This window comes from Podarcis liolepis (genome assembly GCF_965112155.1).
Source record: "Podarcis liolepis genome assembly, chromosome: 4".
Classification (NCBI taxonomy): Eukaryota; Metazoa; Chordata; class Lepidosauria; order Squamata; family Lacertidae; genus Podarcis; species Podarcis liolepis.
In genome coordinates, this window is record NC_139558.1 from 78,273,634 (window position 1) to 78,298,086 (window position 24,453).

Consider the following 24,453-nt stretch of genomic DNA (forward strand, 5'->3'; position numbering starts at 1 on the left):
GAAACATTTGTGCGCTCAGTTCCTGACCTAAGTGGCGATATGAATGATCAAACCTACTTTTGCATGTCACCTGTCTTGATGGATTGGGGTGATGGTTTGAATGCTTTTAAACCGGGGGTGGCTAAACTTTTGCATTCTAGATGTCGTAATGCCATTATACTAATCTATAGTGTGACCACATTTGGACAACAGTTCTGTTTGCTTCACTTCATAAAAGGATATTTTAGGGCCGGAAAAGGTTCAGAAAAGGGCAGCCAGAATGATCAAGGGGAAGGAACAACTCCGCTATGAGGAAAGGTTACAACTTTTGGGACTTTTTAGTTTAGAGAAAAGGCAAGTAAGAGGAGACATAATAGAGGTGTATAAAAATATGCAGGAGGTGAAGAAGGTGAAGAAAGTAAAGATTTCATCCCTCTTGCATAACACTAGAACTTGTGGAAGATTCAGGACGAAGGAAAGTAATTGTTCCTACATGCATAGCTAAACTATGGAATTTGCTCTCACAAGAAGCAGTGATGGTGCCAACCTAAAAGGTGACTGTTAAGGAGGATTAGAAAGATTAGTGGAGGAGACGGCTATCTATGGCTATTAGGCATTATGGCTGTGCTCTGTCAGAGACAGAATGCAGATGCAGAAAAGCAGTGACTGTGGGAACACAATGCTCAGCTAGATAGGTCCTTGGCCTGACCCAGAAGGCTCCTCTTAAGGTCTTATGTCCCTGTTCTTTTACTCCATCATTTCTGAAAAAGATGGTGATGCGGACAGGGGTTAACAACATCTGGAGTCGCAGGTTAGCCACCCCAGTTTCAAAAGTGAATAAAATGAAGAATTAAAACTATTATTGCAGCTTATTTTATTGGAAAGGTTAACCTTTACGGTACTAATCTAGTCCCTGCTCCCATTAACAAAAGCACTGAATATTTTAAAAGGTTTTATGCTCTTAAATAGGAATGACTCTTCTGCAGTTAAGAAAAGACAAGGACTTGCACCTGAGAATTTATGTGTGCTGCTCTGCAAGAAAAAAAATGCTTCTTAAATCAGAATTGTATTGATTTTTGCCTCCTTTCTCCTTAATGAAGCTAGAATTAAATAAACTCATTGCTGTTCTTTCTTTCTCATGCAGAGCAATTTTGTTAATTGAACATTGCCTACCTCGGCTAAGATCTTGGCTTGCAGCCTTGGTTGGAATGTTTCTTGTTCTAGATTTTGAAGTGTGCACTATCCCGTTGCTCGTAGGGCACCAGGAAAAGGAAGAAACCACTTTTTTGCCGCTTAAGATTGAAATTCTGAAAGAGGTATATAGAGCGTTTTGTGTCCTAATTGGTGGACCTGAAGCCTGGGCTCCAACATGTGACCCTCCAGGCTTCTCTGTCTGCCTATTGGGACCCTTCCATTTTCAAACTGGAGAAACTGTCATGGGCACCTCACATATCACTGTCCTATTGGCTTCAATAGACTGCTTCTTTCATTGCTATTTTCACAGAGGGAAAGGGACTTTGTGGACACCAGGGAAGACCTCTGCAGGTGCACCCATGGGTGCTATATTGGGGGTTCTTGGGTTAAATTCACACACATTTTTTACTTCATTTTTGCTTTCTTTGTGCTGGACTCAGCAAAGGGGTGGGGAAGACAAGGGGTGGGGAAGACAACACTTTTAATTCAGTTGCTAATCTTCAAGCTTTTTGTCTCCCATAGCAACCAAGTAAAAAACTGCCAGTCTAGGGCAGTGTTTCCCAACCAGTGTTCCGCGGCACACTAGTGTGCCGCGAGATGTTGCCTGGTGTGCCACGAGATGTTGCCTGGAGGGAGGCGGGCGAGTCGGGCGGCGAGAGGCGGGGCGGCGGCGGCGAGGAGAGGCCGCCCAGCGCGCGGCTCTCGCCGTCTGCCTGCCTGGCTGCCTGCGAGCTCGGCGGGCAGCGCCTCCATCCACAGCGCCCGCCTCGCGGCTCTCATTCCCTGCCCCTGCCAAAGCTCACCCAGCCAAGCCGCGCTCTCCTTCCTGCCTCGCTTTGCTGCCTCCTCCCCCCCCACCCCCAAAGCTTGGAGGTTCCCCGGCAAGGGGGAGGGAAAAAAATTGAAACTTACACTTTCGTGCGTCCCTCCCGGCGTGACGCTGTGCGCTGACGTCACAGGGCTGTAATGGTGGTGTGCCTCAATATTTTTTTCATCAAACAAGTGTGCCTTTGCCCAAAAAAGGTTGGGAAACACTGGTCTAGGGGCCTTAGAAAAATAACTTCTGTTATCTTAAGTCACAGCAGATGATCCAGAGTTCTGAAACACTGCATCAAGATCTTCAGAAGCTTGACTATGTCTGTTCAATGTTGGGCGAATGAGCTGCAGGCATGCTCTACTGAATTACTCTAAAACAGTGTGGCGTAGTGGTTAAGAGTTGTAGACTCGTAATCTGGTGAACCGAGTTCGCTTCCCCGCTCCTCCACATGCAGCTACTGGGTGACCTTGGGCTAGTCATACGTCTTTGAAGTCTCTCAGCCCCACTCACCTCACATAGTGTTTGTTGTGCGGGAGGAAGGGAAAGGAGAATGATAGCCACTTTGAAACTCCTTCGGGTAGTGATAAAGCGGGGTATCAAATCCAAACTACCCTTCTTCAATCTTCTTCTTCTTCTTCTTCTTCTTCTTCTTCTTCTTCTTCTTCTTCTTCTTCTTCTTCCTTGAAATGCTGCTGGGAGTGGGTGGCAGCCAGGTATAGCGTGGTGAAGTCTGGACACATTTCCAACATCAACACGAATCTCCATACTAAGGAGAAAATGGAGTTATGTCATCTTTATGGCGAAGTGAAGTCCTTCCTTTCAAAGCAAAACAAAAACCCAACCGCCTGCTCTATCCATTTTGTGCACCCAAGCCTCTCCTTTGCTCCTGTGGATGTTGTGATTGATTCTGAGAACCTGGCAGCAAAATGTAAGATTGCAGCCATGGGGGTACAAGGAGATTAATTTACCCTTTTGGCCTGTGGCTTCCCTTCCCATGGGGGGCCTGGAGGTTGGGGGTGGGAGCTTTGGATTGCATTAATTTGTCAAGTTCCTTTCCCCCCTTCCGTCACTGTACATGCAGCTCATCTCGTATGAGGATTTTGGATTGAAAAATTCTCAGCATGTAATGAAGATAAATCAAACTCCTTGTATTCACAATATGGATTTTTTTAAAAAGACCTGCTGCTCCCCCCCCCCCCAGCTGCCTTTATCATGGGGATTTTTTGTCACTCATTTGCAGAAGAAGCCTTTCTCCACTTTTATTATGTGCTGAAGTACAATGAGTCCCATCTGGAAACAGATGTATTAGCAGTCTGTTTTATAGCTTTGTTCCTTTCCTTCATTTCCTCCTGCATTGCAGCAAAATTTGAGATACTTATGGTATGAAGTAATTAAAACGAATAAATGAAACAGCATCTGATAACAAAGCAGCAATCTTCCATCATATTAAAGCATTGATTAGAGGAAACTGTGGATTGTGGTGATGTCTTACTTTTAGGCTGCCTGTTATTAGCTGTGGAAGCTTTCTGGCTGGAATTTCCCGCTGGCTATTTGTTGGCAGCAAGACAAAGACAACTTGTACACTCTTAAAAAGATGTATGTCTTCTAAAATCATTTAGCAGTGGCTGTCCCTAGATTTGGCTGCATTTTGAACATTAATTAATTAATTAATTAAAATGAATCAAATTTGCTTTTGGAGTTAAGTAGTTGCATAATTACATTATGCTATTAGAGCTGTTCTTGTTTCCATTTCTGTTTGAGAAGTCAGATCCTTTGCTGTCACTTGAGGCTTCAGGTGGCCTCAGTTGTGCGGAGTGCCTTCCATCAACTTCCACTGGTGGCCCAGCTGTGCCCCGATCTGGACAGGGACAGCCTAGCTACTGTTGTCTATGCCCTGGTAACCTCTAGGTTAGGTTACTGCAACGCGTTATACATAGGGCTGCCTCTGAAGACAGTTTGGAAACTTCAGCTGGTGTAGAATTAGGCGGCCAGGTTGCTCACTGGGGCAAGACGTTTTAAGCATATTACACCAATCCTGACCCAACTGCGCTGGCTGACAATTAGTATCCAAGCCCAATTCCAAGTGCTGGTTTTGATCTGTAAAGCCTTAAATGGCACAGGACTGCAATACCTCAAGGAGTAGCTCACTCCATATGAACCTACCTGGACCCTGTGATCATCCTCTGAGGCTCTCTTTCGCATGTCTCCCCCATGAGAGTTCCAGCGGGTGGCAACACAAGAACGGGCCTTTCTGCAGTGGCGCCTCATTTGTGGAATGCTCTCAACAAGGAAGGTTTTCCTGGCGCCTTCATCACACACCTTTGGGCACCAGGTGAAAACGTTCCTCTTCAACCAGGCCCTTGGTTGATTAAACAATCTATGGACTTTTAACAGTATGGCAGGGTGGTTATTGTTTTGTTTTGTTTTGTTTTTATTGTATTTTTTTAATCTTGCATTTTTATGCTGTGAACCACCCGACATGTATGGGTGAAGGGTGGTATATAAATTTAAATTTTAATAGTAATAATAATTATAATAAACAGCAATACATATACAATTGAATACATGTACATCACATCTATCCCCTTTTACTGAGATACTTAACTATAACCACAACTACTTAAAAGAACCATATATTGAAAAGGAAATTATTACCACTCAATGCAAATTATAAGGTATGCCATTTCAAAAGAAGACATCTAATTTGAGTATTCCAGGCTCATGCTGGTGAAGTCACCATCACTATTTATTGAACCATTTTGGAAGAACGGCATACAAATGGACCGAATAAAGTCACCTTATACTGGCAGAGCTGGCCCTACCGTTAGGCAAAGTGAAGCAACTGCCTCAGGCATCAGATGCTAAGTGGCAGCAGTAGCAACCTCTGGACTTTTCTTCTTAATCCCCCAGGCTCTTCCTCTCTGTTGGAGGACAGAATTGGGTATGTTATGCGGCCTGTCCTAACTTCCTAGATTGCTGCCTCAGGTGCAATGGAGGTTGCTCCTCCACCACCACTGTTGAAATGAGATTCAACTTCCAGTGCAGTTGGCTTTTGTATGTGGAATGGGAAGTGGGCACCATCTTGTCCTTCACCTCAGGCAGTGCAACACCTTGGACCGATGGACCATTCCTGCATAGTGGGTTAAAAATGGCTACCTGAATCTACTTACTGAAGAATTACAAAGCTGAAAGGGAAACTGATTGCCAGCCACAGGGCCCACCTGGCACCATCAAGGTTAAATCAGAATTGGAATTGATGGATGCAGAGAACTTTTTCTTCTTGAAGAGGCAGGCGTGAAGTGGCCAGCAAAATTTTAGGCGTCTTTGGCTCTGCAGGGTGTACGCTCCCCCAAGAGCTGTGATACTGTCCCCAAGCTCACCTGAGATGAACTTTCTGGACACCTTCCCATCCTCACAAATTAACGGTGTCATTTTCCAGATTCACACTGTTACTTCTGCCAAAGTTGTGACAAAAGAAAAATAAAGTAGGCAAAGCCAATTTGTATTATTTCATCCAATACCAGTAAGCCACACTAATGAAAAGGAACCAAAAATGAAATGCTTAAGAACTAACAATGACTAAAGGACAAATAGAAAGGAAAAAGAAACAGAAGGAAAATAAGGAGTATTATTCTATAGCAAAACAGATATATCCAATGCTAGTTATGCTCAGCGTAAAGTAAAGGTAAAGGGACCCCTGACCGTTAGGTCCAGTCGTGACCGACTCTGGGGTTGCAGCGCTCATCTCGCTTTATTGGCCAAGGGAGCCGGCGTACAGCTTCCGGGTCATGTGGCCAGCATGGCTAATACACTTCTGGTGAACCAGAGCAGCGCACGGAAATGCCGTTTACCTTCCCGCCGGAGCGGTACCTATTTATCTACTTGCACTTTGACGTGCTTTCGAACTGCTAGGTTGGCAGGAGCAGGGACCGAGCAACGGGAGCTCACCCCGTCGCGGGGATTCGAACCGCTGACCTTCTGATCGGCAAGTCTTACCTAGGCTCAGTGGTTTTAACCCACAGCGCCACCCACGTCCCATGCTCAGGGTAGACCTACTGAAATAAAGGAACGTGACTCATTTAGGTGTATTAATTTCAGTGGATCTACTTTGGGTAGAACTTAATTGGATACAACCCATAATTTCCTTTGTTATTTGGAGGAAGAGGGGAAATTAAGCTTGGTAGAATTTTGGGACCTTGTTTTATTTATTATTCTGCAACTGTTCAAAAGCATACAGTATCCATCAAACAATATGAGTAACTAGAAATGCTAGGTGGGCGTGGGGGCATTAAGCTTGAAATGAATTCCCCCAAATCAGTTTCAGCTCTAGAATAATGCTTGTGGCAAGGGCATTGGAATAGCAAAAAGGATGGGGAATATCACAATTTTAATTAGTTCACCTAACATAAATCCATACTCATATTATATTTCCAAAGTATGGTCTTGCTCTCATTTAATATAACGTATAGAAACCTAAGTATAATTCCTATGATTTTTTTTAAGCTTTAAGGTGCAATAAAAGGATTGAGCCAAGAGTTTTCTTGGTCAAGCATCACTTCTTGCTGCAAAAGTATCCATTTAATTCACAAAAAGACATCTTGCGTAGCTAGTAAATTTGTGAACTACTCTGCCAGGCATAACATGCTTTGCTGATGGCAGTGACTCATTTTGTGGAAGGTCGCCAGCTTCAAAGGGAACACTGACTTTTGCCAACTTTCCCCCCTGAAGCTTAGCTCCAGTTTTTCTTACAGAAAGACATCATCCGTTTTAAAGCAAATCTTCTCATTCAGTATCATGGCTGATGTTGTAACTTATGACTCTTCCTGCATTAGAAGGTGTTCTGTATTGTGAACACAACTATGCAGACCCTACCATTGCTTAAAATAACAATGGTTCACTGACTGTTAGCAATACAAACAGTTTTACAAAGAAACTTTATTCGTTAAACTGGTGGCCTGAAATAGGAAGCCCATGCAAGCAAAGAAGAGAAGTATCCTTCCTCTCTGTTTCATTTTCTCAGTCCCTCTTTGTTAAAAATAAAATAAAAAATTCTTTATTTGAGTTTAGTCCCTTATGATAGCAAAAACACTTTCCGTTCTAACATTTATCAGTTCCTGCAAGGGCTGCAGATCAAATGAGAGATTCAGTCTCCACCATTCATTCCCTCAGCCTGGTTTTAACATGGACTTTTCACCTTGCGCTAGCTGATTAGCACAGATGGGATATATGAACAAGCTTTCACCTAATGCTTCTTCTGTCTGGCACTGATGAGTGGTTTGTTGAAACCTGTTTTAGTAGCTTCTCCTGAAAACTCCCATGGAAATAAATGGGCTACACACATCAGGCACAAGTATTTGAAATAATCCCATAGAAAGCATCTTACCCTCATTACTTACCCTAAAGAGTATGTTTAGGATTTTGACATGCCATTTCCCCTCTCATCATCCTTAAAGTATGAAGTATGCAGCTATTAAGCAGACACTGGGACGTAAGGTTCTTTCTGACTAAAAATGTTTTAGTGTGATGACTAATTGTTGCACTTCATATATATAGCATAATAATATACGATTGCTCATGGTTCCCTGTTGCTATGCCGTGGCTTCAGGAAAGAAATGTCTGTTACTGCAGGAGCCCTGTGGGGCAGGGAGCACCTGTTGTCAAGTACTGTGCACTGCTCTCCACAAGATCATAGCATCATAGAGTTGGAAGGGAATCCTGAGGGTCATCTAGTCCAACCCCCTGCAATGCAGAAATCATTTGCCCAATGTGTGGCTTGGCCCCATGACCCTGAGATTGAGAGTCTCATGCTCGACGGAGTGAGCTATCCACAGGATGTTATTTGCTGAGTGCTGTGATGTTCAGTTTCCCAGAGGCTCTGTGTGTTTGTGTGTATAGCATGGCTCCCTGCCATAGCACAAATTCCCATTGTTACGCATCAGGTCATGATCCTTCATGAACACAGTATATAACATAGTTGTAGTTCTCATGTTATCAGGAATCATGTTCAGCCTTTGTTCCTGAATTTGATAACGGTTTGTGTGTGTTTGCTTACCCGTAATACGTAAATAGCCACTGCTGCTGTGCAGTGTGACCTGGCCCTTATTAAGGAAGAATACATATAGCATTTGTGCAGGTGCCCTGTGTGGGACGCAGGTGGCACTGTGGGTTAAACCACTGAGCCTCTTGCTGATCAGAAGGTTGGCGGTTCAAATCCCCGAGACGGGGTGAGCTCCAGTTGCTTGGTCCCTGCTCCTGCCAACCTAGCAGTTCGAAAGCACCTCAAAGTGCAAGTAGATAAATAGGTACCGCTAGAGTGGGAAGGTAAACGGCATTTCCGTGCACTGCTCTGGTTCGCCAGAAGCGGCTTAGTTATGCTGGCCACATGACCTGGAAGCTGTATGCCAGCTCCCTCGGCCAATAAAGCGAGATGAGCACCGCAACCCCAGAGTCGTCTGCGACTGGACCTAACAGTCAAGGCTACCTTTACCTTTTAGGTGCCCTGTTGGGGAGTGGGTAGCAGTGCAATTTGTGGGTGTGGACCAATGACATCACTAACCTAAACTAGATGCTGCTTGTGATTACTTCAGTAGCTGTCATGCCTCTCCACCTTTTTGGGGGGTGAGACCAGGGATTCGTAAGAGGGACTGCACTGGGATAGAGGACTGTCTGCAGAGCCAGCTCCAGAAATGCATGTGTTCAAGAAACCCATTCTGCCAGTACCTTTTCAGCCCAAGAAGATCACATTGCCCTCCTCCGACACTGAGATCTCCATCCCTAGCATAATTATAGTCTCCCCATATCCTCCAGAGTCAGTAATGTCAAAACTAGGCCTCTTTAACTACAGAAACAAAGCTAGCCCTCAAAAATGGTACTGCGCTTGTACAGTCATATCTCATGTTACGTTTGCTTCAGGTTGAGCGTTTTCAGGTTGCGTCCCATGGCAACCCGGAAGTTCCGGAAAGGGTTACTTCCAGGTTTCGCCACTCATGCATGTGCAGACATGCAAAATGATGTCATGCGCATGTGCAGAAGTGGCGAATCACGGCCTGCATACGCGCAGACACCGGTTGCATTCCTTTCAGGTTGCGAATGGGCCTCCGGAACGGATCCCGTTTGCAACCAGAGCTACCACTGTATTTAAGACTCAGTCTGCCCGGTGCTGAAAGAACACTCAAGTTCTACGCAGCTGTCCAGGGTGCTGTTGGAATTCCAAATCCTTAAGAACATAGGACGAACCTGCTGTAACTGGCATAGCTAGGTTCAGCATTTTGTTCTCATAGTGGCCGACCAGATGCATGTGAGAAGTCTGGACGCTGGACATGAGTGCAACAGCACTCTCCCCATCTGCGATTTCCAGCAACTGATATTCAGGGAAATGATGTCTCTGACAATGAAGGTAGACTAAAGGTTTTTTGTTTTTTAAAGTAAAAGACCCCTGGATGGTTAAGTCCGGTGAAAGGTGACTGTGGGGTGTGGTGCTCATCTCGCTTTCAGGCCAAGGGAGCTGGCGTTTGTCCGCATGCAGCTTTCCAGGTCATGTGGCCAGCATAACTAAACTGCTTCTAGCGCAACAGGACACTGTGATGGAAGCCAGAGCACCCAGAAACACCAGGTAGACTATAGCTATTTTGGCTAGTAGCCATGGTTGGCCTTGTCGCCCTTGAATCCCTGCCTTGCCTAGGTTTTTCCTTGCTCTGTTTGCCTGAACTTACGACTCCCTGTCCAACCAAGGTAAAGTAGCAATTGCTGCTTTCTTCCTCACCTTACTGGCTTACATTATTGGGGGGGGGAGAGAAAATGAACCCACAAAATGAAGCAAGTATGAGCAGAGCAGATGTGTGCATGAGTTGACCACTTCCACTAGCACTGATAGATAATTTGAAGCCCATAGGAATAAACAAACACTGCTGAATTCAGGCTCATAATGTTGTGTGTTTGGCTAAATGGGGGTAAGCCAGCACCCTTTGAGAGACAAGTGAAGCAGAGTCGGCCTGATTTGAGTGGTAACCCCCTTGGAAATGGCACACAGGGTTCATGTAAGTGAAGTGGCAGTGACCCTGCTTCCTCTCTACTCTCAGCAGTCCAACTTGAATACAGTGTTTGCAGAAATAAAGGAATAGAATTGGGCTGTGAGTCATTTATGGCTTCCGTTCCTCTTGCAGGTCAATAAGAAGTGTTCTTTCAAGTCTTATGTTGCTTTTGGAAGGTTGGTAGTAAAGACAACAATAGTATGGCGTCAGCAGTTGAGGCGGGGGGGGGGGAGTGCAAACCAGCCTGCTTTTTTTCTTCTTGCTTGCAGATCAATGCCCAGAAAAGCAAGGAACAGGGCCAGCGCCCCCACCCTTTAGGTTGTTGTTGTTGTTTTAAAGCAGGACAATATGGGTGGGTAAAGAACTTTAACGTTGGATTCTAGCCTGGAAGTGTTCTGAGCTCCAAATTTTGACCAGGCATCCTTGACTTCCAGGTTCCTTCTCATGTCCAAGAATATTTTATGTCAAAAGCTGACAGCCTTATTACAAAGAATTAAACAACAGTTTGCTAAGAAACCATATTTTAATTAAAAGCATGCTTAAAAACAAAACAAAACCCTAGAATGGCGGGGATCTCTTTTGTTCCCAACCCATTACTCTTCACAATTAAAAAGTAAAAAGTTGTTGCCATAATAAGTTTATTTTTATTGCCCTTCAGAGTCTGCAGATGCTGCAAAATTGATATTGATGCTATCTCAACAATAGCAGAGATGGCATCCAAATACTTTGAATAAAATGACTTTCCAGCAACCAGAGACATTTCTGATCCTCTGTATGGCTTATCTTTGTACTACAGACATTTTCAGAACCAAGAGAAAGTCTCCATCTTTCAGAAATAGGTTTTTAATAACCTTGGGGAGATTCCAAAAATTAATCCCTGCCACACAAACAACTTCACAAAACAGAAAAAGGAAAGAAAAAAGATGGCTGAGGATTAGACTTTAGCAGAGCAAATGTTCTGTGACAAGGTGTGATCTGGTTTACAAATAAGCATTTGGTTCCACTGGTAACTCAGATAACACTTCTAGAAAGGCGAGGGATCTAAATCTGCTAGGGTTTTTGACTTCTAACTTCCTCCACCATAGTTTGATTCTGCTTACTTTACATTATATAGTCTGTTAGAGAGATATTACAGGACTGAAAGATTTCAGAAGAGGGCAATGCAGAGAGCAAGGTTAGTTGGATTTTAAGCATTTTAGAAACTACTCTACATTTTAAAGCTTTTTCAAAAAACCTTGCAGTGTTGGAGTGCATTCTCCTTTTTCTTCTGGTTTCATTATTTTTTTGCTAGCACTGACACCATATTGGCATATTTTCTGTCTGTTGCCTTTGCTATGTATTGTTTATCATCTTCATTTTATAGGGAAAAGCCTTCAGTGATCTAACACGTTTGAACTTGTGTCCTTTACAAGGTCAGCATAATGCAGGAAATTACTGTTTTGCAGCCTGATTGATTTGTTTTTTATTTCATGCGGTTGGATCAATAGACTGATTATTATTTAGCATCTGTATTATTTCAAGTTTTTCTGTAAGTCCTTTGTATTGTAAATTTCGCTAGCATGTAATTAAATCTTGCTCTTCAAGTACTATGAAACTTTCTGTCCCCTTCAGTCTAAACTTTGCTCAACTATTGTTGCTCCAATCCGGAGCAGAAGGGTGTTCTACTCATTCCCCTATTCCTGACCACTGTGCACCTTATCAGAGTGAAAGGGTGGAGACTTCCTTCTCTCTTCAATTTGTCTATATGCATCGTTGTCAGCAATGCTGCTGGGGCAGGTGGGCAGTAGACTGGAAACTGATTTATTGAAAAAAGATGGTTCAGGAGAAGAGGAGGGGACCCTGCATCCTTTTAACGTATTTTATGTGTGAGGACCAGCTGATAGGTTTGTGACTGCAGGAAGTTAAGGTTAGAGTTTCTTTTCCTCTGATACAACTGCTATCTGAAGTATTGCTTGAGGTTCAGATTCCCAAACAGATCACCTGACAACACTGCTTATAATTCCCCACAATAATAACTGTATTTGCTATGCAGTCTCAAGAAACTGGATCTAAGCATAAGGTAAAGGGTAAAGGGACCCCTGACCATTAGGTCCAGTTGTGACCGACTCTGGGGTTGCGGCGCTCATCTCGCTTTATTGGCCGAAGGAGCCGGCGTCCAGCTTCCGGGTCGTGTGGCCAGCATGACTAAGCAGCTTCTGGTGAACCAGAGCAGCGCACGGAAGCGCCGTTTACCTTCCCGCCGGAGTGGTACCTATTTATCTACTTGCACTTTGACGTGCTTTCGAACTGCTAGGTTGGCAGGAGCAGGGACCGAACAACGGGAACTCACCCCGTCGTGGAGATTTGAACAGCCGCCCTTCTGATCGGCAAGTCCTAGGCTCAGTGGTTTAACCCACAGCACCATACATCTTATTTTATGTTTATTCAGTCCTGACCTTGATTGTCTGCTACCACTCTCATGCCCAACATTGCTCGGGAGCTCAAGGAAATCAGTGCAGCTTTGAAAGGGTCAGTCCACCATCTTCATCAAAAAAATTACCATTGTATCTAAATAAACATAGATGAAAACCTGTTCCTTGATTTCAGGAGCCATCATGCAAAAATTGGTTATGATATCCAAATGCACATGGTGTTCAAATGCATAGTGAACAGACAAACAACTATCAAAAATATATAGTAAATAATGTTAAGAATTCTACTCAATATTGATCCAGAGCAGAACTCCAACATATAGTTTGCAGAGTAAAAGACTTAGCACATTGCAGGATTCCCCCCAAAATAGGCCAGAGGCCATTGTATTTCTTCCAGCAGAGTTTACTACTTGTTACTGAAGGTAAATGAGCATAATGGTCACAAATTGGCACTGTCCATAAGAAATCCAGTTGTAGCTGACTTAACCTAAACTTACAATAACTTGTAATAAGACTAAAACCTGAACACTAAGTATACTTTGTACAGAACACTACACCAGAAGGAAAGAAAGTCAGAAAGTGAAACTCAGGCTCCTTCTGGCCTGTTATTATAGTCAGCATGAGCTTAAGTGAAAAAGATAACAGAACCAGTCCAAACCAGCTGTTCAGCTTCTCTGAAGGAATAACCCAAACATCAGGAACCTCCTGCCTGTTTTCTAGGCAGAATAGAAACTTAACTTGTGGGCTGGAAACTTCCAGCTTGCACTAGCTTACATCACACAAAGAAGCTTCCAGAACCCTCTTGAATAAATTAGAATAGGAAAGATCTCTACACATCAGATCAATACTTTCTTCACCAAAAAATGCAAACTGACAGACAACTGGTCAGAAAGTTTAAAAAAGGAAGTCAACTTTCCAAACACTTTTTGGAACTGTTCAGCTATAGTTTGCTTGATTTCTGTGACTCATAGTGTTTATTTGTCCAATATGCAATTGTGCGTTTTTCTAGTTTTTGGCCACAGATACCTTTGCTACTAATATAACATGCTAATTAAAATATATTCACAACTGCAGAAACCTACTTCTTTCCATCCACCCTATTAACAGTATCTCAAACAGAGGAGTGTTAGGAGCCTTCTACAAGCAAAGTTATGCCTTTCAAACAGAACTACTTATCCTTTTTGCAGATGCATCAAGTATGCACTGGAGTGATGCACCATATGCTCATAATTTTATAGGTAATTTTGTTTAACAAGCCACTTAGCAAAACAAAGGCATTCTGGAGCCTTTGAGATCCAGCTACCACATGCGTGGTGTCAAAGTACACCCCGCTGGAGCAGAGAAGAGCTTGCCTCTGGTAGGTGAGACAGGAAGCCACACAACTATTTTAGGTCAGCATCTGTTTATTATCTAGATTCTAGAACACAGGCCTGGGTGTCCTAATCAGTAGGGAATTTAGTGCTTCTGATACATAAAAAGAACTCCATTTCTCCATGAGCTGAGGTGCAACTTAAATACAGTGTTGCACAATCAAGTCATAATACAATTGCCTGCAATTGCGGACAGGAATAAAGCGCTATCCTGGTCTGATCATGATCGCTGTGTGCTGATTTATCTAGGTGAAGAGTATATGAGTATCACAAATGGACAAAGCAGACTGGAAAATAAAGGAGCTCTTTAGCTGGTTTAATTACTTATAGGCAGTCTTCTGGTCTCCTCATGAGTAATATAGCATAGGTACTTAATTGCAGGGGGAGTTTTATGATTGTTGATGGACGATGGACCCTGAGGTGAAGGAATCCGTGGTGTGATGGAGACAGGGCTTCATACCACAGCCCATTTTTAAGGGGTTCCTACCCATGTTCGACTGAGCAATAATAATAATAATAATAATTATTATTATTATTATTATTATTATTATTATTATTATTATTATTATTTATACCCCGCCCATCTGGCTGAGTTTCCCCAGCCACTCTGGGCGGCTCCCAATCAGTGTTAAAAACAGTACAGTGTTACATATTAAAAACTTCCCTGAACAGGGCTGCCTTAAGATGTCTTCTGAATGTCAGGTAATTATTTATCTCTTTGACATCTGATGGGAGAGCAACGGCTGACACTCAGTCAATCAGAGCACAGGTCACAGATAAAGCGGTCCTTCATTCAGCACCAGGAGTGGATAGCTTTGATGGTTTTCTCACCCAGGAGGTGTCCTGACCAAAGCAGAGAGTGCTGGTCAGTTGGAGATGATAAGTCATAGCAGCAACCTTCAGGGGTTAAGCTGGAGATGCCCTCCAAGATGGAGTTGAGCTTTCAAAAATTGAACTTGTGAAACTTCAACCAGAGTGCCTAGTAAGCCCAGACAGGTAGACGCTCCCCTGAAGGCTGGCATACATATATATTTCCACATCATCATCATCAGTAGTATATTAAAACCCACCGTTCGAACCTAAGGTTCCCTTGGCAGTACACAACGTTTCATTTAAATACCATCTTGCCAAATACCCACATTTCTTTTTCTTCTTGCTGTTTTACCTGAATTGTCTGCTGATTTATTTTTAATTTTCATCATGACTGCAATATGTTGGCTTTAATGGACACTTCATTTCTCAGATTCTCAGTCCAAGAGCCATTTTCAGGCATAACACAGAGCTGTGTATGCATACGTAAATTCTAACCTGAACATCTTAGTCTCGCATGGGATGGCAGTTTCATAGACACATTGATTTTACTGATTTCTCTTAGGAAGAACTAGAGGGTTTCCTTCTGCCTGTGATAAATTCTGTGTGCTTTGCTGTAAGCTGCAGTTCACCAGAGAATTATGTAAGGGCAACAAACCTGTTTCACTTTTCTTCAAGCCACTCATGACTGATTTGCAGATAGGAACCTGCATCATCTTATGTGGCCTAAACACTTCCTCAAAAATCAGAACTGACTGCTGGGAATTGTAGCTCTCTGAGTGGAAGAGGGGTCTCCTAACAACTCTCAGCACCTTTAACAAACCACAGTTCCAGGAATTCTTTGGGGGAATCCATGACTGTTTAAAGCGGCATCATAGGGAAATGATTAATTTTCTTCATGAGCATAAATCACTCCATGAATGAGCAAAGCCAACAGGTATAGTGTCAGCCGATCCAGTTGTTATGGTAATGGCCCAGTGCCAACTATATAAGTGATGAAGGCATGCCAGCTCATCTGTCTGGGGTCTTGTGCTGTGTGTGTTGGGGTCAGTCTTGTGAAGTGAGTGTGTCTGTCTGTGTTCCATCTTGAACTGCCAGAACAACAGAGATACTTTGTACTTGCATGTTTATATCTGCAAAAGTCTACACGTTGGATGTAACAATATCAGGAACTGTTTTATTGAGCCTTATCTTCTGCAGCAGTAAACTATTTTGGACCCTAAGCTGCCTCTGTGTAGTGACTGGAACTGGGGACAACTTCCACTGCATGGGTATCTCACCTCAGATTCCCAACATTATCTAGGTATGACAGACATTTAGTATCATCCACTGACACAAGATTACAATGCAGAGTGTTGGCGATGGGGGAGTATATTTTAAAAGCAAGCTGCACCTTGATATGATGTACAAGTGGTCATTGTTTAACATGGGTAGCCATCGTGTTGTCCTCCAGTAGTTGCTGGGCTACAACTCCTATCAGACCCAGCCAATATAGCCAGTGTTCAGGAATGAAGGGAGTTGGAGTCTAGGAACATGTGGAGGTCACCCTGTTGTCTATTCTTGATTTAACAGTTAATTTTCCACTGGAGACTAGGATACTTGTGTATATTTCTTTATGGAGGAATTTAAAGGCAAATAAGCATGCGCATTCTGTCCACAATTTGCTAACTGAATGGTGTTTCTTTGTCTTTCAGAATGTCGGGTAGTGAAATCCACTTCCTATACCAAAATAGCTTCAACACCACGTAGGAGCACTACCAAGAGTCCTGGTCCGTCTAGACGCAGCAAATCTCCAGCATCCACCAGCTCAGGTAAAGGAGTCTATGTAACTTTACATAAATACAGTATTGAAGGCAAACTTTCAAGGGCCTGCTTAGCATAGTTGCTCCAGGCTTCATAAACTGTGGTTCATAAAGCTGGGAATTGGGAGTGCTCCTTCTCACCTTGAGCACCGCTTCATTTCTGGGTTGTATTAAACCACAGTTCCCTGTTACATCTGAAGTGGGGAACTCGGATTTAACTTATATTAAAAACTGGAATAATGTAACTTAAAATATCAGAATCAGCCTGTTAAGGATTTCATATCACTGTTCATTTATATGTACTTTTTATTCACTTGTAATAAATTATTTCGGTTATGTAGGTTTTACTTCTGAATTGTTTTTATATTGGTTGTTTGTATTTAACTGCATTTAACTAGAGTTCCCTGGTTTTGGACGTAACTGAGAACTCAGGCTTAATGCAAGGCAGAAAGGAAGCACTTGGTCCTGATACCCATTGCTGGCTATGTAGGCCATAAAACATCACTCAAACCAGGCCAGTGTCTCTGATTTTGTTAACATATGACTGGTTTGGGTGTGGGAAGGTAATTTCCTTGCATATTCAGAATATTACATAGTATAATATATTTTTGTTGCTGCTGTACGGACTGTCATTTCTGTTGTGTCATTGTTTTCTGGGCTTGTTACAATTATGGTTGTTTACCTAGTAGTAGATAGGTAGCCGTGTTGGTCTGCCATAGTCAAAATAAAAAAATTTCCTTCCAGTAGCACCTTAAAGACCAACTAAGTTAGTTCTTGGTATGAGCTTTCGTGTGCATGCACACTGTGTATCTGAAGAAGTGTGCATGCACACGAAAGCTCATACCAAGAACTAACTTAGTTGGTCTTTAAGGTGCTACTGGAAGGAAATTTTTTTATTTTGGTTGTTTACCTGTCAGTTTTATGCACTGACAGGATGTTGGACCAAATGGGCCACTAGCATGATCCATCAAGCTTTTCTTATGGTCTTATAAATTGGATTATTGCCCATACCAGTTTTAAGACTGTGTGTAACTGTAATGAGTATGGGTTGCTTGTGCGTAAGTTGCCGCCTCTCCTGGCTATGTTGCCTGGTTAAACCTTTCTGTCTGGGCAGCCCTTCACTTCGTGGCTGCCTCAGTCACTAGCAGAATCCGTCAGTGGGCGTTTCTTAAACCTTTTCCAACATAAAAGTTGTTTGACGCCAAGTCTCCTCCTACTCTCCCTGCGCGGAAGTCTTCTGCGCAGGGAGGGCGTGGGTAGTGGAGGACCCGTGCTCTCCCCGCTGGTGTCCGGTGAAGAGTCCTGGAGCCCTCTCGCCGATTCCCCCATCTGCCCCCCTTTATTCCTGGTGTTGCGCTGATTTGCTTCCCCATCTGCGGAGCTGCCTCTCTCCCTGCTGGGCCCTTCTCCTGCATCATTTGAGAGCCTCCCCTCCGCCTCTAGCTCCGATGTCAGTTCCCTGACAGTAACCATGAAAACAGAAATGAACAAAATATACATCTTCATAGAACTGGCACTCCTTGCATTTAAGTTGTGATTATTCTTTTAAAAGCATACATTTATTTTCAGGCCATCCTAAAACACATTTCTCAAAACACAGGTCTAGAAGAAGAAAAAAGCCCTCTGTTTTCCCCATTTTCTCCTTATACACTGCTTGTATATAGGTTGGGACAGTGAGTTAACTGTGCACCATTGCCTTAAGATCAACTTCCCATTCAGACTCTTCCCTTAGCCTAGTATAAGTCTTCCTGCAGGTGGGGCACCATTGCCATTCTAAGAGAACAAGGGAGAAGTTCATGGTGAGCTCCGGCACCTATTTTTCTATTTTATTTTTTAAAAAAGGCACTAGGTAGAGTCAAATTCATTAGTCAAGGTTCAATAGGCTGCAGTTCCTTGGGAAGCTGAGCGATTAACTTGACTACAGTTTTGTTGCCAAATGGTCTACAAATCACAAAGCTTTCCACACCTTCCTTGTATATTTGAATAGGCTGGGGTGTAGTCCCCTGACACTTGATACAATACTTGTAGCTGTCCTAGAGATGTCAAGATTAATTTTCACCACTGCTGTTTTTGGACATTTTCACGTCAGTCAAAAGTGAACCATGTCAAAATTTGAACTGTGTCTAGAGGACATAATTAATTGGGTGATATATAAATACCATAAATAAACGGTGTACTCTTCTCTCCCTGCTGGCTCTTTTAATGATATAAAGAGGGAGGGGATATATGAAAGAAATTCTGTGCTAAGCAACTGCTTTGTGTGATAGCTCCATGGTATCCAAATGGATTTATTTTTAAATGGTATCCTGCATTGTCTTAAAAGTAATCACTGTGAAATATTTATTACAGTATATAACAACATATAGCCATTAGTTTATATGATTGCAAGATGCGAGTTGTCATGGAATACCTTGAACTGATTTCAATAGTTTTCATATTTTTAATGTGGGTGGATGATTACATTTAAATATGGCTAAGTGTATAGCTTTGACCAAACTGTGGGAGGCAGTGGAAGACAGGAGTGCCTGGCATGCTCTGGTCCATGGGGTCACGAAGAGTCAGAGACGACTAAACGACTAAACAACAACAACAAGTGTATGGCATAGATTTTAAACAGGGTTATAAAACTATTATTAGTTTGCTCAGTTGATTTCCTTCTGTTGCAGTGGAATGGCTGATCTGTAATCGCCAGCTGTTTCTCCTGATAGTGGTTTGTTTCCACCAGTTTCCACATTCTGTCCTTGATCCCACAAAAAATCATCATGGCCAAGTCCCAGTGAAACCAATGACATAAACTAATCAATTCCGGTGCTTTTAATTGAATTTTGTCATGAGCTGTACCTGGACCCATATCTTTTTTGCACTATGGTATTGTGCCTTTGCTAGTGAAGGGATTATCCCTCATTGAGTGGGATAAAGTTAAATAAAGTACAGTTTTGTTTCCAGTTGTGCCTCAGCTTTAATTTATACCCAGAACTGGAAAGAAGTTGCTTCAGGAACCCTAACATCAAGAATCCTCACTGCAGATTCATGGTATATGCTACAGCTCATAAAGAATCCCTGAATTCACATCTGAATTATACAGGGAATGATCAAGGCTGTATCTCCTCAGCATCAGTCATGTTGCCTCACTCCCATCTCTACTGCAGGAGTTTGTCAGATACCTGTCCCCCAAGAAGAGACCGTTATTCAGCGGAAGAATGCATGCTTTGCAGTTCTAGGCATTATCACCACCACCATCTCCTTTGCCCTTTAACTATCTGTGGCCTTTTAGAAGTGGCCAGGATGTTTTTAATATATTCCCTATCCCCTTGGTTTAAATGTACCTATGTGGGTTTTGTTTGGTTAGTTCGTTGGAAGTCATTCTGGGTTAAAAGTGACAACAAATTTAATAAATAATAATATCCAGTTAAAAGGGTGGCTTAGCAGGTGATGGTGAACACCTTTTCTAAGACTTATGAGGGCAACTGCCAGTGACAGTAAACAATACTGCATTAGATGAGTATTTAGTCTGATCTGCGACAGAGGAAGCTTCCTGCCTGAGTCAGACCAGTGTGTCCATCCAGCTCATCATACATTCTCTACTTTGTACCAACCCCTGGCTATGGAGACGTCTCAGGTTCCCCAATTTTTATATGGATCTGAGCCCAGATATTAGCCTTCTAAAATCAGAGGCACTTTATGGTTGGGGACCATTCAAACATTCATCTTCCACCATCACCTGTATTCTGAGATGGTACATTCGCATAACCTAGTGGTGGACCTTGGGGGTCTCAGATTTCAATGGCACCCTATGCAATGCCAAAGTTCAGAGCCTCCCCCCCTTCTCACGCTCCATTCTAAATCATAGTTGCGGCATCTCCTGTAGTGCCCCCGAGGCTCAGAGCACAGTGTGACCAAACCATTCACACACCCTTAAATCTGCCTATGCATAACCTGTCTGCCATGTTACAAAATCTGGTGTCTAGATTGGTCCTGATCAGCTCAGAACATAGACTTAGCTGTGAGCTACACAAGCTGTCTTGTGGTTCTTTTGCTGTAACAGCACACAAAACAAAACATGTTGCAGAATACTCTTGGCATCCATAGCTAGGTTCAAGGATGTCGTCTGTGTCATTTAAGGTAATGGTTGTTGTGCAAAATAAAAAAATTAATTCCAGTAGCACCTTAGAGACTGAAATAGAAGTCACCAGACCCTTATATATAGTGAGAGGGTGGGGAGGGGTGTTACTCAGAAGGGTGGTGGGAAAGGGTGATTGGCTGATAAGTGTGGTAAACACTTGTTGTGCACTTCGCTTTCATTATTATACTTTAAAAAAAACCAATTCTTGGAATATTATTATTATTATTTTGCTTAAACACATTTCACTTTATTCACCTTGGCATCTTGCCCCCCCCCCCCCACCTTTTGTCTCTATTGTGTCTGGCAACCCATTTTAGTAAAGAAGCAACAACAACTGAACAGGCATGTTTTAGCAGAAGTACAAAATGTTCTCCCCTCTAACCAGCAGTTGTTAAAAAGCAATATAATTTTAGTACAATGTGCTGCCTCTGCTTTTTTCTAAGAAAACTGGCAGATTATCCTAGAAAATGAATATGTGCTTTTAAATATGTATTGTTGGGCCCTGCTGTGGAGGTTGAGGTGTCACTGTTTTAGAGCCATAGATTCCAACTTAGTGTGTTGTGACAGAAATAGTTACAACTTTAAATTAAAACCCTACAATACAAGGAAATTTAGTAAGCAGACTGTCATGTTCCTACATCCTCCATTTAGGTTGCTCTTTGGTCTGAAAATGTCAGAGACCCAGAATGAGCATAAATCAATACAAAGGATTTTATTTTGGATTTAAGTATTTACTGTCATCCTCAGTGAGTAAGACTTCAACATAACTGGTAAGGCAAGCAAGAAGGCTTTGTCTCCTGGCTAGTAACTACCTATCCCAAATAACTGCATTGAGAAGTCAGTGTGGATATGTGGCCTCAGGTGCACCCCCCAAGGCAGCCTTCATATTGTGAAATGGTGGCTTGGGTTCTTGGGAGTTGTAGTCCATAACATCTAGGGGCACCAGGCTGGGGAAAGTGTACTACCAACAAATTCAGTTCCAACAAATGCCACTTTCTCTACACTTCTCTTTGCCTGCAGTTTGGAAATTGGAGTGGCAATCAGTATCTGACAGTGGAGTAGTCGGTGGGGTGTTTTGCCTGAAGGCTGACTATTGCTGATGCCTGCTTCCAACACACACACACACACACACACACACACACACACCCCTTTTAATCCGAGTGGAATATCTGTGAAGGAAACTGAATGCAAAAACATTGTCAGAATGCAAAATCTGTGTGCATTTTGCACCTACAAACTGCTATGGAACTACAAGGTTCTGTAGGATGCAGTGCTAAAATACTTCTCGAAAAAGACATGTACTAGATCTAAGTTGTCTCAGAGCACCACTGAGAGTGTTGGCATTACCTAATAAATATGGCTTTCCTTAGCATACAGGTCCTTGAAAACTGGAGATGAGGGATTGGTCTCTGTGCTAGTTTTCCTGATGGAATGATGACCATAAAACTCGTTTTCCAATACCTCTTTCCATCGGTTTTTAGTAAAGTGGTGATATCAGGCTGAGTGAGAAAGCAGGGGAATCCACCATATAATCTGGAGTATACTACATGGGTACCTTTAGTTCACCTAGCCCCAAACTGTTATTTGGTGGCGCTCTCTGGGCACTAAGATGTTTCCCAGTCTTGCTACCTGAGAATATTTGAAACTGGAGATGATGGAGAAAGAACCTGTAATAGTATGAATTGGTCTTATGTTGCACCCCGGGTGGCATGATACTGTAACTGTCTTCAAAGGCATATTGTAGTCTCATTCAGGATCCTCAAAGGAATGTTAGAGGTTTTCTATGTGTGACATGTATGTGTGGCATCAGATGAACTTAAAGAGAGAGAAATTATGTACAAGCCCAGGATGTTTATAATCTTGGTAGTAATGTTTTGCTGGCTGGAATGCTTCTATCTTTCATCCTTTACTAGACTAGCCTGCCTCTTAAAAATCCACGTGTAGGTGTACTCCTCCACTCCATTTAATACCACTGATGAATGAGTGCTGATTCACAATCCTTTGTCCTTGGCATCCATTCACTCAAAATCCTGTTTTCATGCTTGTGAAAAACAAGAGACTTCCCAAAGCACAGGTTAAACCTTTCCTCATCATTCTAGCTGACACTGTCTGTTAACTACATGCCTTTCCCACACCACAGCCAATGCATGGGAAGAAATAGGCTTTCAAGGATGAGCGCTAACATATAGCAGAATTTGTAATCATTAGTTACCATGCCAATCCCTTTTCTTGTCTCAGCTGAAGAAATAATGTATCGCGCACTAGCATCTCGGGACCGGTGTTTATCACTCTGAATATATGGCAGATGGGGGTGGGAACGCCTTCTCCACCCCACAAACCTCTAAAAATCCAGTTTTCTCTGATGGGTTTAGCAGTTGCGAGACTGCCAGTCAGCTGTGGCTTTACAAGAGTTATTGTCATTGTGATTTTCACATGAGTCATTTAGTATATTGCCCCCAAAGGCACCTCATTATGATTCAGTGTACAGCATGTAAGATGGTTAAGGCTTTGGGGCTTCGCCGATCAGAGTGGGGGCTGCAGTTGCTCAGCATTCTGAAGTCGCGGCATTGTGCTTAATTGACACCTTTGATGTAGCCCCTAAGACAGCACCTGCACCTCCCACTGCTGCTCGGAAGACGTCAGCCTTACGCAGAAAAGGCTTCGGCTTATGAATCCTGCATCTCATTCAGCTCTCACTGTGAGCAGCTTTGGCTATCCTTAACTAATCCCAGCGCTTCCCATTTCTGCTGCTGCTTGGGTGTAGTACAAAGGCAAACGTTTTCCTGCTTGGCATTATCTGATTAAACACTAAGTCTGTGTCCATGTTAGAACTCATAGAAGGTAAGTTAAATGCCTTATTACTATCCTGACATGTAAATATTAATACAAGGTGGAGAGTTCGGATGCCTGGTAGTTGCCGCTACCCACCCCCTTTCCTGTTGCTGATGAATATGGATTGTAACCTAGCAGTGGTGTGTCTGAGGAGACATTTTATTCCGTGGCATTTCTCTATCTATGTGATTTTTCCCTACATCGTTGGCATCCTTTGCTTAGGTGCTCTGTGCTGTGCCTTCTGTCTCTGCCAGGTTTTTGCTCTTTGTTTTACAGCAGATTTTATGGAAATAGAAAAGGCTACTCGTAACAAGTGTTTCCACCGTTTAAAAGAGCCATTCATATTTTGAGGAGAGTAACTGAGGTGTATTGGGCAACATTGTTAGAAATGGCAGAACCCATAATGCTTGGGTCAAAGGTGCTATGTAGACACTTCTGCAAGGTAGTGACCTATCAGTACCAACACTGTTTTGATATTGTCTATAATATAGCAGTGATCTTAAATTTCTAATAGATTAAGAAACATATATAAAGCAAGGAGTGGAAGAGATTTTATGCAGGCAGCAGCAGGGTGGGGAAAGCATATGGCTCTGCATCTTTTTCCACAGTTGAGTACAATAATTTTAATTTCATCGGTGTTGAGGCCACACAATGAATACCAATTAGTTGATCACTCGTCTAAGCACAATGTAAGGCAGGCTAGTATTGAATCGTAATGTGGAGAGTGCTTGCTTGAGAGCTACTTTATTTAATGCTTATAATATAAGAAATAACTGGTTAATATGAAGCATGTTTGTTGCACGTTGCCTAGTTTTTTGTTCCAACGATGCACATATCTAATCTATTTGTTTGTCCTTCTAGTTAATGGAACTCCTGGTAGCCAGCTTTCTACTCCCCGCTCTGGGAAGTCTCCAAGCCCTTCTCCCACTAGCCCAGGAAGCCTGCGGAAACAGAGGGTAAGGAAACTTGCAGTTATTAAGAGTGTCCAAGAGAATACATTGATACTAAATAGCTTAATCTGTTGCAGTGGTTTTCAAACTTTATTCATTTAGGGATCTGCTGAGAAATCCCTTGGGATAGGGAAT

At 42.7% G+C, this 24,453-nt stretch overlaps 1 protein-coding gene across 5 annotated transcripts in view; it reads left to right on the forward strand.

Moving 5' to 3' along the window:
* The window catches only part of DCLK1 (doublecortin like kinase 1), a 207,135-nt gene that overhangs the window by 111,776 nt on the left and 70,906 nt on the right, over nt 1-24,453 (forward strand). For 4 of the 5 annotated variants that reach the window (XM_083498897.1, XM_083498894.1, XM_083498895.1 and 1 more), the window contains exons 5-6: nt 16,306-16,422; nt 24,230-24,324. In XM_083498897.1, the coding sequence (XP_083355023.1) occupies nt 16,306-16,422; nt 24,230-24,324 (212 nt within the window). Of the gene's footprint in view, nt 1-16,305; nt 16,423-22,969; nt 23,378-24,229; nt 24,325-24,453 lie in introns of those variants that run through there. The other variant, XM_083498896.1, reaches the window with a different exon arrangement.